Source organism: Pyxicephalus adspersus, chromosome 8 (genome assembly GCF_032062135.1).
Source record: "Pyxicephalus adspersus chromosome 8, UCB_Pads_2.0, whole genome shotgun sequence".
Classification (NCBI taxonomy): Eukaryota; Metazoa; Chordata; class Amphibia; order Anura; family Pyxicephalidae; genus Pyxicephalus; species Pyxicephalus adspersus.
Genome location: NC_092865.1, coordinates 3474721 through 3495245, shown reverse-complemented (window position 1 = coordinate 3495245; position 20525 = coordinate 3474721). Strand labels below are relative to the sequence as shown.

Below are 20525 nucleotides of genomic sequence, written 5' to 3'. Positions count from 1 at the left end.
CTGTGTTCCCCAAGCCAGCCACCAACAGGATGCACTGCCTGCCTAGGGCCATGTCACTGTCACATAGTGCTCACCACACACTGCTGGTTTGGGGCCCTTAGCTCAGTATTTCCTGCGGCTCCAGCGTGAGAGCCAGATAAGTCCCCCTGAGAACATTCTGACACATTGTGGTGCTGGAGGGCAATGAGTTTGGATCTCCAGAAACATGGCAGACGTGCGCTATGGAGGACGCCGACCTCTCCTCATCTTCCTCACCGTGTGTGTGACTGTGGTGGTGTCTCTGTTCACAGAAGAAGGTAAGATTTGGGGACAACGGCTGATTCATGAGGTTTAATGGCTGAAACCACAAAGTACTGACACATCCGATGAGCGCGGAGGAATGAAGATGACTTCCCATGATTCTGTCCCGTCCTAAACTCATGGCACTGTGGCTTAGTGAGGTCTCACACCTAATATTTCCTTTTATTGATTTTAAAAAGAATCTTACAGTAACATTACAAATCTCAATGATGACATTTTTGACATGCCACAATATATGACAACAGAAATTTACTAAAGCGTTACTAAACTCCAGTCCAGTCTGTTGCAGCCAGGAGGAAAAATTTCCTCAGTCTCTTCTCCCCCCAGTGATAAAGTTGCAGCATCAGAGCTGATTTATTACAGGCTGGAGAGAATACACTTTCATCAGTGAGACTGGGTGATCCAGCAACCCTGGAATGGATTTCTTCAAAGTCATTTGCTGGACCAGATCCATTCCAGGTTTGCTGGATCACCCAGCTTCACTTATAAAAGTGTATCCTCTCCAGCCTTGGAGAGCTTTAATAAATCAGGCCATTGTAACTTTGCAGGTTTGAAGATGAGAGGCAGCCTTCCAGTCCCCCCTTCTACTAAATCTGCCCTCAAGCCCACCCTTCTATTACATCTGCCCTCCAACTCCCCATCTATTAAACATGCCCTCCAGCCCCCCCCTCCAGTCCCCCTTCTACTAAATCTGCCCCCCAGCCCCCTTCTATTGAATCTACCCTCCAGCCTCTCCTTCTACTAAATCTGCCCTCCAGTCCCCCCTTCTACTAAATCTGCCCTCCAGCCCGCTTCTATTGAATCTACCCTCCAGCCTCCCCTTCTACTAAATCTGCCCTCCAGTTCCTCCTTCTATTATATCTGCCCTCCAGCCCCCCCTCTATTAAATCTGCCCTCCAGCTTCCCCTCCAGTCTTGCACAGGTGTACCGGCTCCTCTCCCATTCTGAAATAGCTTACTTTGATTTCACTGCACACTGTGAGCTTCTGATAATGAACATTAGAAGCTGCAGGAAGCCAGGAAGAGGCTGCAAGTAATTTCTGTCCACGAGGGGAACCGGTACACCTGTGCAAAATTAAAGCAGAAATTGGAAGGCAGATTTAATGTAAGGAAGGCTGGGGGTAGATTTATATGAAATAAAACAAGAAATTGTGGAAATGAAAACTGAGATTAACCAAAGCCAAAAACTCATCACTAAAACAGAAAAAAACCGAATTATAGGAATTATAGAACAATGGTTGCTTTGTTACCGGGGGTTTCCAAATGTTTTGTGTTCCGGCCATACAGAACTGGGTGCCAAATACAAAACTACAAAATAATTCCAGTAAGCACAGAGTCCGAGTATTGTTCATTTTTTGATGTAATTGTTGGTGCCACTTTTACATTTTAAGATTCTAAAGTCCATCTAGAACGTATTTTCAGTTCAGAATATATGGATGGAATTTGTGTTGGGTTTTTATTACTTTGACCCCGCTTGTTCCTGTCCTTGTGATGTATGAGAGGAATGGGTGCCGTGGAAAACACAATAAATCTCACTATTAAGTAGAAAGGTTTGTCTGGAGTTGAATTGCTTACAGTAACACATTTCCAATAAAGCCCTTCTTCCAGTGGTGGAGCAACAGATCTATGGGCCCTATGCAGAATATGGCCCTGGGCCCCTTTTCCACAGCATCTCTGCACCACCACAAATACAGGTCTATGGGCCTAGTGCTAATTTTTGGGAATGCCCCTACCATTGAGGACATGCTCCCATCAGGAGCCCCCTTTACATTGGAGTTCTCCACTACACATTAAGAGCCCCTCTTTCACATCTGGATTCCCTTCCTTCTATCAGCTCCCCTTTCAGTCTTCCTTTTGAAATCAGGGTACCCCACTTTACATCTAGGGAGTCTAACCCACCCATTCACATCAGACCCCCCAATTTACAAAAGAGCTTCCTCTTTTATATCAAAGTCTCCAACTTTACATCAGAACCCCTACTTTATATTAGAGTCCTGTCTTTCCATCAGACCCCCCAACACACTTTTATCAGAGCATCCCTTTACATCAGAATCCTTTGCTCCCACCAACAGCCCCCCACACCAATGTTGGTGCAGACCCTCATCTGTTCGTCCACAAGTGTAACTACCCCAGCCTCCCCATCCTATAAGGGAAGCAAAAACAATTGTAAGACTTTTAAGGCCAATTAGAATCCAGAATAAACCAATAAAACCTTTATTCAAGTACAAAATAGCAACAACAATGATAGTACTGGTAGTAGCTGCATACATTTTTTTGTATACATAGTGCATCCAATCTCCTGTGTAGAAACCAACAAGAGTGGTGCTAAATCAGTCTACGCGTTACGCGGCAAATATGACCACTTCTTCAGGACAGGTCAGGAGATCTACAATGATGGCAATGCTCACAAAGGAACTCCTCGGCTTCACTTCTCTTCCTATGTGAGGCATGGAACTTTATAACTAATATTAGAAGGCTTCTTACATGCAATGATGATAGATTTCGTATCTGGGTTACTAGATTTGTAATTTGTTGAAAACACGGGAATTTGATAAGCTTTTTATGGAGCTGCCTGTGTTCCTTGCTGCCTTCCATTTCTTATTTTTACATCATGTGCGGAAAGCTGTATGGACAATCATGAGCATTTCCATCATTGTAGATCTCCTGACCTGTCCTGAAGAAGTGGTCACATTTGCCGCCAAACGCGTCGACTGATTTAGCACCACTCTTTTTGGTGTCTACACAGGAGATTGGATGCACTATGTATACAAAAAAATGTTTATGCAGCTGCTACTATCATTGTTGTTGCTATTTTGTACTTGAATAAAGGTTTTATTGGTTTATACTGGATTCTAATTGGCCTTAAAAGTCCCACTATTGTGTGTCTTTGTTCGAAGTATAGCTGGTATTAGGGATGTGGCCTTGCAAACAGAATGATAGAGGAATTTGTACAATTTTTTACTTGCTCTGACAGATAAGATAAGAGTTCTTCTCTTCCTCTTCTATGTACAGCAATAAATGGTCATGAAGAGGAATCCTGCGGGTTCTCTAGAGTAGGGTACTTGGTTACGATCGAGAAATCTGCAATCTTCTTTTTACACACTTTCTAAATTTTAGATGTAGACGATCCCTTGCCTTGGCCCAGTGCAGACCTTTTTCATTTTTAAATCATCTCCCATCTTCCCAATCCTCAGATTCCAGCGGTGTATGAGGTAGGTGTTTGCAGTCTAGGTAACATATGAGCACCCTGTAGAACAAATAGGGGCACTGAGAGGACCGGTCAGCCAATACATAGCTATATAGCTCAGCTGACCGGTCTCCACAACAGGAAGGCATAACATAGGCAGAAAAAACTCTAAAGAAAAAAAATCAAATTTCATAGCAATATCTTAAAAAGAGAAACATGTTTTCCAATCCAGACTGGAAGCTTTATATGAAATCAAAGAAAACCAAATACATCTCAAACATCTAAAAGATGATCATATAAATTCAAAAATTGCAAAATTTTTCTACACATTGATAACATAATGCTGATCACTCTAACAATGTTGCAAATGGAAATCATGTGGCCCAATGCTGCCTAAAGCATCCCCTCCAACTACACATGTTCTCCATGTTCCAGATCTGCTTCTCCTGTCCAAAGACCAGAACATCCCTCACTGCTTCTCCCGAAACTTCATGAAGATCACATGTTACTGGGAGGCCAAGGAGCTGGAGACGGGCGAGAATGTGGCGTGCGGATTTTACTATTCCTATGAAGAGTAAGTGATATTCAATATTTGATGGTGTTGAATGAACTATTAACAGGTCTCATAAAGAAGTTTATGGAAGAGGTAGGTGTTTATGGAATTACTTTTTGATGATAGGCCATGGAATTATGGTTTATGGAATTACTTTTTGATGATAGCCCATTCTGAGGATTGTGGGCGCTTATTAGCTGTAATGATTTAGGTTGCATCAAAGGTTTATATTTAAACAGTCATGGAACTATAAACTGATGAAGATAGTGACACGTAAACCTAAACACAAAAATCTAATATAGTGACATTTTCCAGTTATTGGTTATGGTGGCTACTTGAGTTTTCTTTTTAGTTTTTTATTCAGTTTTCTTTTTAATTTCTATTTTCACCTGGTAAATAAAGCGTTCTTCCAAGGCTGTCAAATGATCTTCAAATAACATGTCTGCCTTTGTTCATCTGCATTACATTATGGTTGATATAATTATTTTATTCTAATATAAGAATTGTGTTTTGTTTTCAGAAGACAAAGAAAGAGCATTTCTTGCAGTACAATGGGTATTTTCTGTACTTGCTGAAAAGTGCCTAGTTGTTTAGTCTAGATAAAAGTAAATTGAATGCAAAATATCTAAGAATGGCTAATATTATACTACTGCAATATACATTTTGTTTGTTTGTGGAACCCCCAACCTATATTAATAAAATAAATTCCAGTTTCCAAACCTTCTTCGGAGTCCAAGGCCAGCATTTTTTTTCAGGCAGGATAAGAGTCATATAGTTCTGGTCATTCCCTATAAACGCTGCCTGTGGTTTACATAGTGGAAGATGCAGCTTTAGGCAAGGAGGGCTCAAAGTACTCCAGGTGATGTATTAAAGAATAACCACAATCTATTCCATATAAACCCTAAAGAAAGGAGTTTTTGTGCTTGAACCAGCATTTGATACAAATGGAACGTTTGCTTTACAGGCAGCAGTTATACCCTCCGTCTCCCGTCCCCACTGCTCAAACAAATACAATGCTGTATAAAAAACTAAAAATAAATATTTGACAAAAAAAGAAACTTATCCGAGCTCTTGTGAATCCATGCAATGGGTGGTCTGCCAGGGGATTTTGATTGCCCGGATTTTCCAGTAGTCATCAGTGGGTGCAGTGGTCTCAGGTGGAATTTAGGTGAATACTAATTTATATTTTTAATTTTTTTTTTTACAGCTATTATTCTTGGTGGGCCTGCAAGGGAGGTGAACCTTCCATTTATCAGGAATTTGCCGAAAGACATCTTTAGATTTTATCTTTTTAGAGTTTCTGTTTTCCCACAGAGAGCCCGAAGAGGAATGTGACATCCTGATCCAGAACAGTCCCGCGCTGTATGTGTGTGAGCATGACGACGTCCGATTGTTCAATGACCTCCATGTTGTAATCAAGGATAAAAATAATAATCAGATTCTGCGCAACCGCACGATCCAGGTGGAACTGTTTGGTAAGGAACTGAAATAAATACAGTAACATATATAACTTCACACCAAATGTGACCTGAGTGACCTGTTTTTTCTGCCTGCGTCCTCACTTCTTGTCCTAGCTATATAAAAGAATCTATATAAAAGAAAAAGAAAAAGGATCTTTACAGGTGTACGCATTGGTAGAAAGTCCCTTACATTCTATTCAGGTGACAATTGAAAAATCTAGAATTTCCCATTACTATGATAACAAAGTGTTACAAATGTCTAATAGATACTTAGGAAGTTGTGCAAATGGGAGACAGCCCCAGTTTGATAACCATTGATGACCCGTGCTTTTGTCATTAACAAGCAATCACCAAATTGGAGAAAGGTGAAGTCCACAGTCAAGCTAAGAATGGGCAACAAATGAGACAAACCGGTTAGCAAAAGGGACAAAGTCAAGAAGCGAGCCGGGGTTGGTGCTGATATAGCAGAGGTCTAAGGCAAGAATGGCGATAGAGTGGGCCGGAAACAAATCAGAAACACTGAGCCAGGTCCAGCTGTGGGCTCCTGAGCCAGTACATATAAATTATGTTGGTTCGGTCACCCTGAATGGAGATTCTTCATCATTCACACGTCAGTCATCATTCACACATCGATCATCATTCACACATCGATCAGAACACATGGCAGAGGAAAGTCATCCAGTGCCAGCTTTCTTGACTGAATGCCAAGGGCTGCAAGGAAAGCTAATGCTGAAAGATGTAAAGGATACGTCACAATTAAACATTCCCTTTTAGGGACACCAACTATTCATTATGCCCATCAATATTTGCACAACCATGGTACACTTTGTAGTCTTTTAGTTTCCCTCAAATGCCCAAAGCTTTTATTCTTCATGTTAGGTCAGTAATAGGCATAGGCAGGGTCAGATTGGCCCACAGGAGGTCTAGAAAAATCCTCTGGGGGTGGGCCCACTCATATGCTCCAAAACTTTATTCTTTGCGCCATCTGGTGGGCCCCTGGCACATGCTAACTTACGACAATGCCGCTAGGTCTGCTTATATGTCTGGTGGGCGATTCTTCTTACTTAATCTGCTGGACCCCAGGCCCCCAGTCTGACACAGGGTATAGAAGAGAATTGGGTCAGATTGCCGAATCCCGTAACCTGCCGTAATGTTCTCCTTGATACAATAAAAGTCCACTCAGGTGGGGCTGAGTATCAAAGGCCAATTTGGCACCAACACTAACACTAGGTGTGCACAAATGAAGGCACTTGACCATGCACATGTACATATTATTATTACTATTAATAAACAGTATTTATATAGCACCAACATATTACGCAGCGCTGTACATTAAGTAGGGGTTCCAAATGACCGACAGATACAGACAGTGTCACAGGAGGAGGAGAGGACCCTGCTCCGAAGAGCTTACAATCTAAGAGACGGCATGGATAAAAATACAATAGTAACTCTATGTGAATGATAATTTGCTTGAACTCCTAAAGAACTCGTAAATTTTTCTTTCTCCAGCTGGTATTGGTCACAAGTCACTCTCAGCACTATATTAGTTTTCAGATGCATCAACATTACACTTTTGCTAATATTAATGACACCAGTTTACAAAACTGTAACATTTATAGGAAACATTTAGATTTGCCATTGGCTTGTGTGTTATTTTTAGGAATATTCCCATATCCCGGCAATATCAGGGTTACCTGGGATGAAAGCAGAGACCAGATCCTTGTAAAGTGGCACCCTCCAGAATCTGAATTCCCATTTGTTCTGCAGTACGAGGTTCAGTATTGGTCGGAGGATTCCACAGACAAGCAGCAAAAGGTATTTTTTTATCTCCACCCAGCCTTGGTATGGGTAGAAATGATTTGCAGAATTTTACTCACTGGTGACCATATTGTATGTGCAGATTGTGTTGGGAGATGAACTAAAATTGACTCAATTCAAGCCAAACTTGCGCTACCAACTTCATGTCCGCACTTCATGGATGGGTGAAAATGCAATCTGGGGGCCGTGGTCGGAGGTTATAACCTTCGACACTCCAGGATATTCAGGTAAAATTTAAATTAAATCTCTTTTTTGCGTACATAAAACATAGTTTTGATGAAATGGGGAAGGGTTTTCCCTGAAAGGTTTATTCAGAAACATACCTTCTTGTCCTAGTGACAACTACACCCCCATTTCTTGAATGGGACACAAAGTGGTGGAAAATTTCCTGAATGGGGAACAGATTGAAATAAAACCAGTATAAAAATGATTAAAATTAAGTTTTACTCTTAACTTTGTATTTCAGTTTGAATTAAGTGTGGTTTGACTTGGTCCCTGCTGGACCTATTTACCTATCCAAGGCTCCAGCAAAAAATACTTCCATTGTATATGCAGCTATAAAGCTCTGCATAGTCAACATGCTAACATTGATATTCATACATTGCTATATAATTAGGGAGTGCTATGGGAGAAAGCTGCTGGCAGCCTAGGGTTCCCCCCCATTTATTGTAAGCCATTCCTTTTTTTTAGATATCGCTGGGTTGAAATGCTTCACCTCTGACCTGACTCTTGTGTGCTGTCAATGGAGAGAGAAAATCTGGTCCATGCAAGTCTTCTACAGATACAGGTAGGGGGATAACTGCAATGGATAATGATCAGATCAATGGGAAAAGAAAAATTCGACCCATCGTAGCCTCAGCTTTTAATTTCTGTGTATGACCAAGTTGGGGCGATTGTTCCTCACTTATTGTCCAAGTGACTCGAGGTCTAAGAATAGGCGAAAGGTGGTCAGAAAGTTGGAAGTTCCAATCTTTCCTGTTTTTACTTACGTTTGTGTCAGGGATTGTAGAGGTAAATCCCCAACAGAAACAGATGGGACAGAACGGCATGGAATTTGGAGATCCACTATTTTCCCACTATAAAGATTAAGGGATTAAAGGCATCCAGATATCTGAATGAATGAAAACAGGGTTACAAATAGGATCTTTAGAATTCGGTAAAAGATGATACACTATATGGCCCTATGTTTGGGGACAACTGGCCTTTCCTTATGGGCTGGTTTGACGTTCCACTTCAAAGTCATACATAGTTACATAGTAAGTCAGGTTGAAAGACGACATAAGTCAATCAAGTCCAACCACTAGGGAAAGAAACATATCCCAGATATAAAACCCTATAAGACATAGTTGGTCCAGAGGAAGGTAAAGAAACCCCTGGTACAATTTGCTCCAACAGGGGAGAAAAATTCCTTCCTGATCCCATGAGACAATCCGATGTTCCCTGGATCAGCAGTCTCTGTTATCTTTACTTTAAAGCTTGAATCCCCAGTTATATTCTGTGCTTCTAGAAATCATCCAGCTTTTTCTTAAATCTATAGTATTTGCTGAAACTNCTTCCTGAGGGAGCCGATTCCACATTTTCACAGACCTTACAGTGAAGAATCCCTTCCTTATCCGAGGCTTAAACTTATTTTCCTCCAGACACAAAGAGCGCCCCCTTGTCCTTTGTAATAATCTTGAGGTGAATAACTGGGAAGAGAGTTCTCTATATGAACCATTTATATATTTATACGGGGTGATCATATCCCCCCTTAAATGTCTCTTCCATTCCAAAGTCCTAGCCATTAATATTGAGATGATCTCCTCTTCCCCTTCCATGGTCATTAATTGTCTTCTCTTTGTGGTTGAAGCATTCTCCAGTTTTCTGGGTAGGCTTTCCACCTGACTTTGGAGGTCATCTATGGGGATTATGGGGATTTACCCCATTTGTGAGGCCATGTGCTGATGTTAGATAAGAAGACCTGGCTCACCATTCCAATTCATCCCAAAGGTGTTCAGTAGGGATGAGGTCAGGGCTCTGTGCAGGATACTCGAGTTCCTCCACACCAAACTGGTGACCCCATGTCTTTATGGAGCCGGCTTTGTACCCTGGGGCACAGTCATGGGGGAACATAAAGGGGTCTTCACCCAACTGTGACCACAAGGCTGGAAGAGCACAAATGTCAACAATAGAATGAGAACAGGTTAGAAGCCCTGTAAGGTTTGACAGTAATCAATAAGTAATATTCTGGAAGATCTTTTATCACACAGGAAGTGGAGACATTTATGCAGTAGGGATAGAGACAAGGAAGCTGATGGAGGTTTTAGTATTTTCCTGCTCAACTATGAAACATTTTACTTCTATCTGTTACTGATAGAGAGTTCCCTTCTCTTCCTGTCCTGGTGAGACAGCCATTTATCACACAGGAGGTGAAGGAATCTCTCCAATGAGCCTTTGATTGCAATGAAACCTGACATGAATTCCAATCCTTTCCCTCACTGTGAACAAAACAAAAAGTTTGACACAAAGAAAGATCAAAATGAATCTTGTTTTCTGAGCACTAACAAGGAATATCTATTTATTTGTCTCCACTGAACATTTTAAAGCTTCTGAATTATTTGTTTTTTTCATATGCCATTTTTATTGCATTGATTGTCTCTGGATTAAGTAAATCTTTGTTCTTTGTATGCAGTGAAGCAGCATGGCAGAGCTGCAAACAAGCGAGCATGTTCAAAGATTGTGACTGCACCTTCCTGGCAAGAAATGACAGTGCCGTCTCGCTAAAAATCAAAGTACCATCAATGGATGGAAACTGGAGCTTGTACTACCCCAAACCCTTCTGGATCCACCATGTAGGTAAGTGGTAATAAAGTGTCCTGCCTTGTGGGGAAAATAGGTGGACAGCCAAACCTTACTAAATGTACTGCTATCTGTGTATATTATATTAATAAAAAATTGTACATGTCATGGCCCTAGAGGACTGAAGTATATATATATATATATATATATATATTTATTTATTTATATCAGGAACCTTTGCATTTTGCTTTTTAACTACAGTGGTACCTTGGTATAAATCCTTAATCCATTCCAGATCCTTTGACTTATTCCAAAAGGAAAATGATTGATCCGTTCCCATGAAAAAAATACTTTTTTTATTGGCAGATTATACATTAATGGGGCTGTATAAATACAAAAGCAATTAGATGAAATAAATGAAAATGTAACCTCCCTTTACCTTGCTGAGAAGAGTTGAGTGCCTACTAGGATGGTGCTGAGAATGGAGGAGATGTTCTGTAATCCACAGAGAGTTATAGCGCAGGTTGTTCACTGAATGGCAGCAACTGGCGCACTGACGCTCATTGTCAGTCGTGGCTTTGTCTTGAGAGAGGTAAAAAGGGTAGCGTGCGGTGTTGTGACTCATTTTGACCCATAAAATTCTAGCACAAAGGTTGTATACCGAGCAAAATTTTTTTTGTCCAAACAGGATTTATACCCAGTTGGACTTATTCCGAGGTACCACTGTACATTGTACTACTTTGCTCGTGTGGCATGATTCCTTTATAACAGTTATAGATTCATTTTATTACCTGTTGCTTCCTTACAAACAAGACTGATCCCATTCTATGTCAATCCATTCAGTGCTCCCGCCAGTACCAGACCTGCAGGTCCAGCAGCTGCCTGGGAACATGTTGGCCCTTAACTGGTCAATCCCTCTGCCGGAGCTGGAGGAACACCTGATGTACCAGATCCGATTCTCGCAGGACGATGAAATGACATGGACGGTACTAAACAAAATTTGTTCTGAAGTTTTATACTAAGTTAAGCAAAAAAAGCGAACCTGTAGGCTATGGTCGAAAAGAGGTAGTGCATGGCCCAAGTCACCTTAAGATAAACTCTAAACTTTTCATCTTTAGTACTGATAGCACCCAACACTGTGAGCTCCCCACAATGTTTATTGAAACCTGCAGCAAGTAAGATAGATTTTGCCTAGGTAGAGGTATCATTTACCCCACTGTCCCTCTGACTTTATAGGGGTCTGATCATGGTTAGTGAGAGTAAACCATGCTTTAACCTCAATGATCAGCTATGGAGTAAAAAATGACCCCAAGGTTGGCGGTCCGTAGAAGCAAAACTTTACCCAGCACCTTTAGACAGTGGGAGAAGGGAGAATCAATATTCAATGATGCCTTGTTGTTGGGAATTGTTAGAGGAATAATTTTTATTAATAAACAGGATTTATCTAGCACCAACATATACCATAGCACTGTACATTAAAAAGGGGTTACAAATGACAGACAGATACAGACAGTGACACAGGAGGAGGACCCTGCCCCGAAGAGCTTACAATCTAGGAGGTGGGGGAAGTATCACACAATAGGAGGAGGAGAGGGCGCTGACCCGAGGAGCTTACAATCTAGGAGGTGGGGGAAGTATCACACAATAGGAGGGGGATAAGGAATGGTGGGAAGTAGTGAGACAGAAGAAGACGGGTAGGTGAGGTTAAAAAGATGGATTTTGAGTCTTTTAAAGGAGCAGAAAGTAAGAGGAATAATGCCTTGTCTGTGGTATTGGTTGGAGCACAGGTAGACATAGGGAGGTGCAAAGTGTGCCACTGCACAAGGGCCCCAAACCGTCTTCCCCAAAGGGGCTTCACAAGGAATCCAAATCAGTTTGGTGAGGGCCCAAGCCAGTTATACACAAGGACCAACTATTGGGTACATCTACCGTGTTTCCCCGAAAGTAAGACCTACCCCGAAAATAAGACCTAGCACTTTTCCCCCCAACCTGCCCTAATATAAGACCTGGAAAATGATTGATCCGTTCCCATGAAAAAAATACTTTTTTTATTGGCAGATTATACATTAATGGGGCTGTATAAATACAAAAGCAATTAGATGAAATAAATGAAAATGTAACCTCCCTTTACCTTGCTGAGAAGAGTTGAGTGCCTACTAGGATGGTGCTGAGAATGGAGGAGATGTTCTGTAATCCACAGAGAGTTATAGCGCAGGTTGTTCACTGAATGGCAGCAACTGGCGCACTGACGCTCATTGTCAGTCGTGGCTTTGTCTTGAGAGAGGTAAAAAGGGTAGCGTGCGGTGTTGTGACTCATTTTGACCCATAAAATTCTAGCACAAAGGTTGTATACCGAGCAAAATTTTTTTTGTCCAAACAGGATTTATACCCAGTTGGACTTATTCCGAGGTACCACTGTACATTGTACTACTTTGCTCGTGTGGCATGATTCCTTTATAACAGTTATAGATTCATTTTATTACCTGTTGCTTCCTTACAAACAAGACTGATCCCATTCTATGTCAATCCATTCAGTGCTCCCGCCAGTACCAGACCTGCAGGTCCAGCAGCTGCCTGGGAACATGTTGGCCCTTAACTGGTCAATCCCTCTGCCGGAGCTGGAGGAACACCTGATGTACCAGATCCGATTCTCGCAGGACGACGAAATGACATGGACGGTACTAAACAAAATTTGTTCTGAAGTTTTATACTAAGTTAAGCAAAAAAAGCGAACCTGTAGGCTATGGTCGAAAAGAGGTAGTGCATGGCCCAAGTCACCTTAAGATAAACTCTAAACTTTTCATCTTTAGTACTGATAGCACCCAACACTGTGAGCTCCCCACAATGTTTATTGAAACCTGCAGCAAGTAAGATAGATTTTGCCTAGGTAGAGGTATCATTTACCCCACTGTCCCTCTGACTTTATAGGGGTCTGATCATGGTTAGTGAGAGTAAACCATGCTTTAACCTCAATGATCAGCTATGGAGTAAAAAATGACCCCAAGGTTGGCGGTCCGTAGAAGCAAAACTTTACCCAGCACCTTTAGACAGTGGGAGAAGGGAGAATCAATATTCAATGATGCCTTGTTGTTGGGAATTGTTAGAGGAATAATTATTATTAATAAACAGGATTTATGTAGCACCAACATATACCATAGCACTGTACATTAAAAAGGGGTTACAAATGACAGACAGATACAGACAGTGACACAGGAGGAGGACCCTGCCCCGAAGAGCTTACAATCTAGGAGGTGGGGGAAGTATCACACAATAGGAGGGGGATAAGGAATGGTGGGAAGTAGTGAGACAGAAGAAGACGGGTAGGTGAGGTTAAAAAGATGGATTTTGAGTCTTTTAAAGGAGCAGAAAGTAAGAGAAATAATGCCTTGTCTGTGGTATTGGTTGGAGCACAGGTAGACATAGGGAGGTGCAAAGTGTGCCACTGCACAAGGGCCCCAAACTGTCTTCCCCAACGGGGCTTCACAAGGAATCCAAATCAGTTTGGTGGGGGCCCAAGCCAGTTATACACAAGGACCAACTATTGGGTACATCTACAACTGAGTTGGAGGAATACTGTCCCACTATTTTTGGAAAGGAACTGTGGAAGGGGTTATTGGAGGATTTCTCAGTGATGTCTGTGGAAGGATTTTGCTTAAGTTGTGTTCCATCATTTTATCAGGAGAAGGCATATCCCCAATGTGTCAGTTCAAGGTTTCGTGCCCAAGGATTGGACAAAGGCAAAAAAATGCCATAGTTTGGTGATCTCTGGTCTAAATATTCCTACCTGAACTTTTCTTTTCAGACAATAACAATACAGTGCAAAGTGATGTACAGAAAAGTCAGAAATGTTTTTTGTCAATCAGATTCTGCAGGTCCCGGTTGGAGCCCGAAACAAGACGCTGCCGGTGGTTTCTGGAACAAGCTACGTTTTACAGCTGAGAGCAGCTCCAAATACAGAAAGGATCCAAGGCTTCTGGAGCGACTGGTCAGCTGGAGTGAAAGTCAAAATTCCCTCCAGCATTGGTAAGATAAAAGTGGCAAATCATTACATATAGATAGTATAACCTATTGAGCTGAAGGAAAAATGTAAATTTCCACTCTTTAGTTATTATAAAATGTGGCCTTAGCATTCAGAGATTTTTGTTTTTATTATTTACTTGTGTTCTCTCCTGGTCAGTGCAGAATGTCAGGCTATAAGACCATTTATATTCTTCTCTGAGCTCAGGGCTAATACCAGATTCCCAAACATAGTCATATTATTAATATTACACAGTATTTATATAGCACCATCATATTACACAGCGCTGTACAAAGTCCATGGTCATGCCACTAGCTGTCCCTCAAAGGAGCTCACAATCTAATGTCCCTACCATAGTCATATGTCATTATCACAGTCTAAGGTCAATTTTGGGGGAAAGCCAATAAACCTAACTGCATGTTTTTGGGATGTGGGAGGATTTCGGAGTACCCGGAGGAAACCCACACAAACACAGGGAGAACCTGCAAACTCCATGCACATAGTGTCCTGGCCGAGATTAGAACCTGGGACCCAGCGCTGAAAAGGTCGGAGTGCTAACCACTGAGCCACGGTCATATCAAAAGGCATCAAGATTGGTACATGGAAGAAATCAATTTTGTTCTCCTCCATTAGAATAAAGTTTAGTACCGGGATCCCCAGCACATTATAGAGAAGCCTCTCAAGAAACAGCCATACGTGTTTTTTATGTACATGTTTTCTATGTTGGTTTATGTGTTGTTTCATTGCAGGGTGGATTATACTGGCAATAGCTCTATGTCTCCTGTCCATCCTGGCAGTTGTTTTGTGTGTGTGCTGTAAGTTCCCATTTTTATACAGGTAAGGAAACTTCATACAACGCTGTCACCTACCTAACACTTTGGTGGCCATATGTTCCAAACTATCAATGCTTGGCCATGCTGATAGAACTTCTATGTGATTAGCAGGCTAACAATCTCGGTGTGATAGGGATTAGCATGCATCCTCCCCTCAGGGCCGCCGTATAGCCTTGGATAGGACCTCGGATCCCTAAATATTACTATAATTTTACCGGTGGGAATAAAGTTGTATAATGAGGTTCAATGCCGAAAATTTAAAAAATTTGCCATGTTTCTATTACTCCCAAAGCGTCAGTGATCATTCTGTCGAAAGTCCTAACTATTCAATAGTCATGCTGCCAGAACTTCTAACACTTTCGTGGCCATGATGGCAGCACCTTCAAGATTTTGGTGGCCATGCTGCCAATACCTTCCCTCACTTCTGTAGCCAAATTGCCAGCACTTAAAGGTTAAAAAATGGGCATAGAGTGTGGCTGAATGATGAAAGTGTAAAATTCTATATAGAACCACTGCAAATTATGGGTCTGATTTATTAAAGCTCCCCAAGGCTGGAGAGGAAACACTTTCATCAGTAAAGTTGGGTGATCCAGCAAACGTGGAATGGCTCTGGTCCAGGATTCAAAATATTTGTTAGCCCCCCTAGCGGTAATCCCAAGTATGACTCGAGGTGCAAATAGCGGTAATCCCAAGTCTCGGGGTAGCTTTAACCTAAAAAGAACCTACTTGCCTTCCTCCGTTGTCATCCCCTGGCGTCCTGCTCCTCCGTTCTCCAGCCGCAAAGTGCAGAGACGATCTCCGGGGTTTCCCAGTGATGTCGGTGCGGGCCATACAAAGAATTTTTTTTTTTTAAGTTTATTAATAAATGGAATAAATATTGGACATATTTCAGTAAATTATGCCTAACATTTATAGCCAACAGAGTAAAATAAATTTCCATGCAAAGAAACTGTAACTCTTTTTGCATGGAAATTTGGATGGAATTAGAACCCTAGCAAATGACAAATGACTTTGAAGAAATCCATTCCAGGTTTGCTGGATCACCCAGCTTCACAGATGAAAGTATATGCTTTCCAGCTTTGGAGAGCTTTAATAAATCAGGTCCATTGCATAAATAGCTCAGTACTTGTGATATATGTAGATATTATTTTCGGCACATTGCACATTACTATAGCTCACTTTGACTGCTGCCTTTTAGGAAACTGAAAAACAAGCTGTGGCCTCCTGTGCCAAACCTTCACCGTGTGTTGGACACATTCCTGGCTGAGATTCAGAAACAGTATCAGGTAATCACAAATAATATCATTATGCCAATGACTGTGTATCAGTTATATACTTTCTGTAAGGAACATATATAAGGAAATCCTCTGCACACAGATTCATACACCTATACAACAAAAACAACTTGATTGGTCCACCAAGACCATGGAGGATCTCCCAATAGCTCCCGGAGAGATGTCACTAAGTCTGGAAGCTGGCAAAGGGCACAGATGCCAGTTAGATGCTGGGAATAATTAGGCCAGTTAGGTGTTTGGGAATAATCTTCAAAATAAATCTCACTTTAGAAAGGTCTTTTATACTCAGCTAACTAGTCTCCTGCTATCTCTCACCTCTGCCAGTTTGCTTCTTACTGACATATCCAAGGTACCACCATCTGTGTGCTAGGGGTTCCCTGTTGGACAGGCTGTGACGTGGATACAAGAAGAGCGACCCTTGTTTCCTTTTATTGAAGATATGATGACTAAAGGTGCATCTATCGACCACTGAGCATTATAAGTATTTTATGCTTTTTAAAGCTTACCTATTGGCACAGCACCATCATTGACCTCTAACAGTTGCATTACCCTCACTAGGAAGGAATTAGGCACCAATTGTGCACTGGCATGGGAAGGAAGCTAAGAGCAAGCATAAAAAGATTACATTGTAAGAAATGGAAGCAGGGAGCCCATGTGTGTCAAATGCAATTGGGAAGACACAGTAAGTTGAAAACAAAAGATTGCAGAGGGTGGCCAAAGATGATGCAGATTTAAGTAAATATATTAACATCAAAGTTTGTCAAGAGGGCTCCAATGGATGCATTGAATAATCGTTCCATTTAGGCTACGGTGAAAGCATTGCACTGTATAGGGGAAAGATTCAGGAATATTGGTTAATATTTAGCTTAGCACTCAATGCCAGCAAAGCCAAACAAATGATTGGGATCTATACAAAAGGGAGAAACAATATGATATCATTATACTACAGACCTATTGATAACTTACAGACACTTCTAAGACAGGTGATAAAGTCTTTGGCACCACATTCTAATAAAGCCATGAGAGTTTTGAAGTAAGCCTAAAGGAAAGCAATGGAACTATTAAAATTTCCCATGGTGGACTCCTAGCACTGGCCACTGAATAAAACTATAGGCCTTTATACAGACTTAGTATAAAGAACTTACTAAAAATATTCTCAGTGGAGCAAAGTCACTAGACAATACTTGCTATAGCTTTTGTAATTTTTAAAATGGTGATTGATAAATAGAATTTGATTGGTTGGCATATCAAGACAAAAATTATTATTTCATAAATTGTGCATTAAGAATAGACTTGATGTCAGATTCGATGTTTGATACATTTTTGGTCTTCCCACCCTAGCCTGACTCAACCGTGTATGAGAAGACTCTAGAAGACATTTCTCAGCCCTCGAGTCTGGAGATCCTCTCCGAGGTGACGCCTTCCATTGAAGGACAGATATCTTCTCGAGACTATGTTCAGCTTTCTCCTCCGACCTACCAAAATGACGACTACTGGCCAAAGCTGGAGCTCCTGGATCTTCACCTGGAACTGAACACTAAAAATCAGCCACCCAGTGCTCTCATCAATCAGACCTATCTGCCCACCAGCTGGAGCTTATAAGGCGGCAACCATTAAATGATGTATAGGAGGAACGTGGAGGTTTGCTTGTGAATATTGTACATAGTAATGACTTATACAGAGGCAGCCATCAAATGACATATAGGAGGAAGAAGATTTACTGTACAAAGTAATGACTATTGGAAATTTCATAAAACACAAGATGAAAAAGTCATGGTGTGTTTTGTATCAATCTACAAGGAAAAAAAATCTGAAGAGTCAAATACAACTACGTATATTAATCCCTGGTGGACCAGTACAAAAATTAAAATATGCATCAAGGACCCAGTCTGTCCTACACTTTGTTTCTCAACCCTATAATCCCCACGGTTCCTCCAGAGGTTCCTGGAGCAATGAGCAGTTTGCACCTCTCAGGTCGGTTTAAGTGACCCCAATGATCTTTTTGGCTATCAGTAAGGGTGACATTCTTCCCAATGGCCAGCAATGTAAGAGGAATTCTTCCCACTGACCACCACACTAATAAACTGTGATCTGTGGATAAAGTAATTATAGCCGGGGTTCCCTGAAGACCTGAAAATAAAATCAATGGTTCCCCATGGTAAAAACTTTTGCAACAATTGGTTCAGGAACTTACTGATTTATTTTGGTAGTAGCAGTAATCCATCAATCGTCGCCATCTTCAGTTTTCCGTCTTCTTCTTGTCTTGATGTTGCAGGTGAGAGATTGGGTGACATAGCTCTCTGTAAAGGGGAAAAAGAAAAAGCAAGACGATCTCACTGCACATGCGGGAGATCGGCATCTCTTTCCCTTTCTGCTCATGCATGAGATCGGGCATGTGTATAAAGAGGAACCAGAGGCTCAAGGATGCACTCCCATTCAGTCTTGATCGCAGCACCATGTTTTCTCCCCGCTGCTCCTCTGGTCCCTCTTCTTTCCTCAGCTGCAGGCATTGTGACGCCATCACATACAGGAGGAGCAATCCTGCATTATAAATGAGGATTCCAAGGGCTCCTTCACAACCTGGGGCAGCAAAGGAATGAAAAGACCAGAAGAGGTCTGTATGCCAGGGAAACGAGGAAAAAGGAAAGTGTAATAATGTTTTCTACCCCCCCACCCAGACATAACAAGCAATTCATTTTTGGAGTGGAGCTTTAATTTCAAAACGAATGTAAATTCTAAGAGTGATCTTCTTTTATTTGGTCCATAAAATAAACATTTGAATGTGTTTTGTTATGTAAATGTAAATAAATAAAGAACCTGCCATATTATGTCCAGTGGGGCCGGTTTATTCTGTTCAATTACCAAAGTGAATTATCACTCAAGGAAAAACTCACTCAGCTTGGTGAATGTGGTGATAGTTCAATTTGCACAGAATACCTAATCCTGATTGGATGGTTAACATCAGCAGCACTTCTTCTCATTTAAAAAAAACAACCCTGATGTCTCTTTAAAGCAGAACTTTAGTCCCAACTTCTTCCCTCTGTTTCTTTAGATTTGCCACAACATTATTACTTCTATTACATTTCTTAAAATAAGTATCTGAAAGGGTAAATCATACTTGGAGTATTATCAGGCCTTCAAAGGGTGTAAGGAGAACTTCTCTTGGATGTAAAGAGAGAATTGGATAAGCTTCTAATTGCAGTTCAAACAAACCAGGAATAATGTCAATGAGAGATGAGATGACAACAAGAACAAAATAAATTACAGCACTCCTTCAGAACAGGATATGATCTAAAAAATTAATATGACTGCTTGTGATACTATGATAATACGAAATTGTGTTCTCAAAATTACATTGAGACAAAAGCAGATACCTAAGTAGACCATTAGGAGTTGGGAGGGAGGATTTAAGGTTATTTAAGGCTAAGACTACGTACACACGTTCAATTGTTCAATTGTCAGATAATCAGCTCAGGGCCAATAATTTCGGACAATAATTTTACGTGTGTACAGAGCACGTCGTCCATTGAGCACGTCGTCCATTGTCCGAACGACCGTCCTGGCGGATCCACGTCCTAATGGAAGTGAAGGGGGAGAAACAGCAGCGGGGTGCCGCTTCGTCATTCTCCCCCCCTCCATAGAGCAGAATGGTGCTGTATGTACAACACTCGTTCATGCATCGTGCAATCGTTAGTCGTTGGAAAGGATCGTGAAAGATTCTTTCCAACGACAATGATTGCATGTGTGTACATAGCCTAAGTTATATTTTCTTTATCAATTGAGGGGGAGAAGCTAATTAATAGTACCACTTCCCTATGTGCATTACACAATTCGTTCTTGAATTTGTTTTATGGGACTTTTAAGGTAACTTCACACATTCAATATTAAAAATACAATGTTTATACCATTAAATATACAAAAAACATTCCTTAAGATCCATTATCCAATTCTCCATACAATTAAAGCAAGATTGAGTATGCATCATCTGTCCTTAACGAGTTTCGTCATCAAGCGGTAGCGCAGGAAGGAGCTCATATGGGTTTAATGCCTTACATGAATTCAGTGGTGAGATACCTTCTTGTGATCATTAGATATTATTGAAAATTTATTATTTTTATATATGATATATGGTGAATAACATTTCTAGCAAGGTGGTGCTTTTTAGAGACCATTTGGAGCTGGATGTAGGAATTGCTCTTTGCAGAAAAAAACAATGAACAATAATCTATTATACTGGAGTACATATATAAATTTAAAAGTTTATGACTTGTCCTTCTGAAGAAG

The 20525-nt window shown here is 41.1% G+C and overlaps 1 protein-coding gene across 1 annotated transcript; it reads left to right on the top strand.

Moving 5' to 3' along the window:
• The first annotated feature begins 123 nt into the window (after positions 1–123).
• MPL (MPL proto-oncogene, thrombopoietin receptor) lies at positions 124–19069 on the top strand. Its single transcript, XM_072420671.1, has 13 exons — positions 124–296; positions 3922–4060; positions 5354–5514; positions 7160–7314; positions 7400–7544; positions 8008–8104; positions 9989–10152; positions 10939–11114; positions 12627–12773; positions 13959–14118; positions 14863–14950; positions 16145–16232; positions 17583–19069. Exons 1-13 carry the CDS (start codon positions 206–208, stop codon positions 17841–17843), a joined length of 1872 nt encoding a protein of 623 aa, XP_072276772.1. The 5' UTR covers positions 124–205; the 3' UTR covers positions 17844–19069.
• Positions 19070–20525: the final 1456 nt, after the last annotated feature.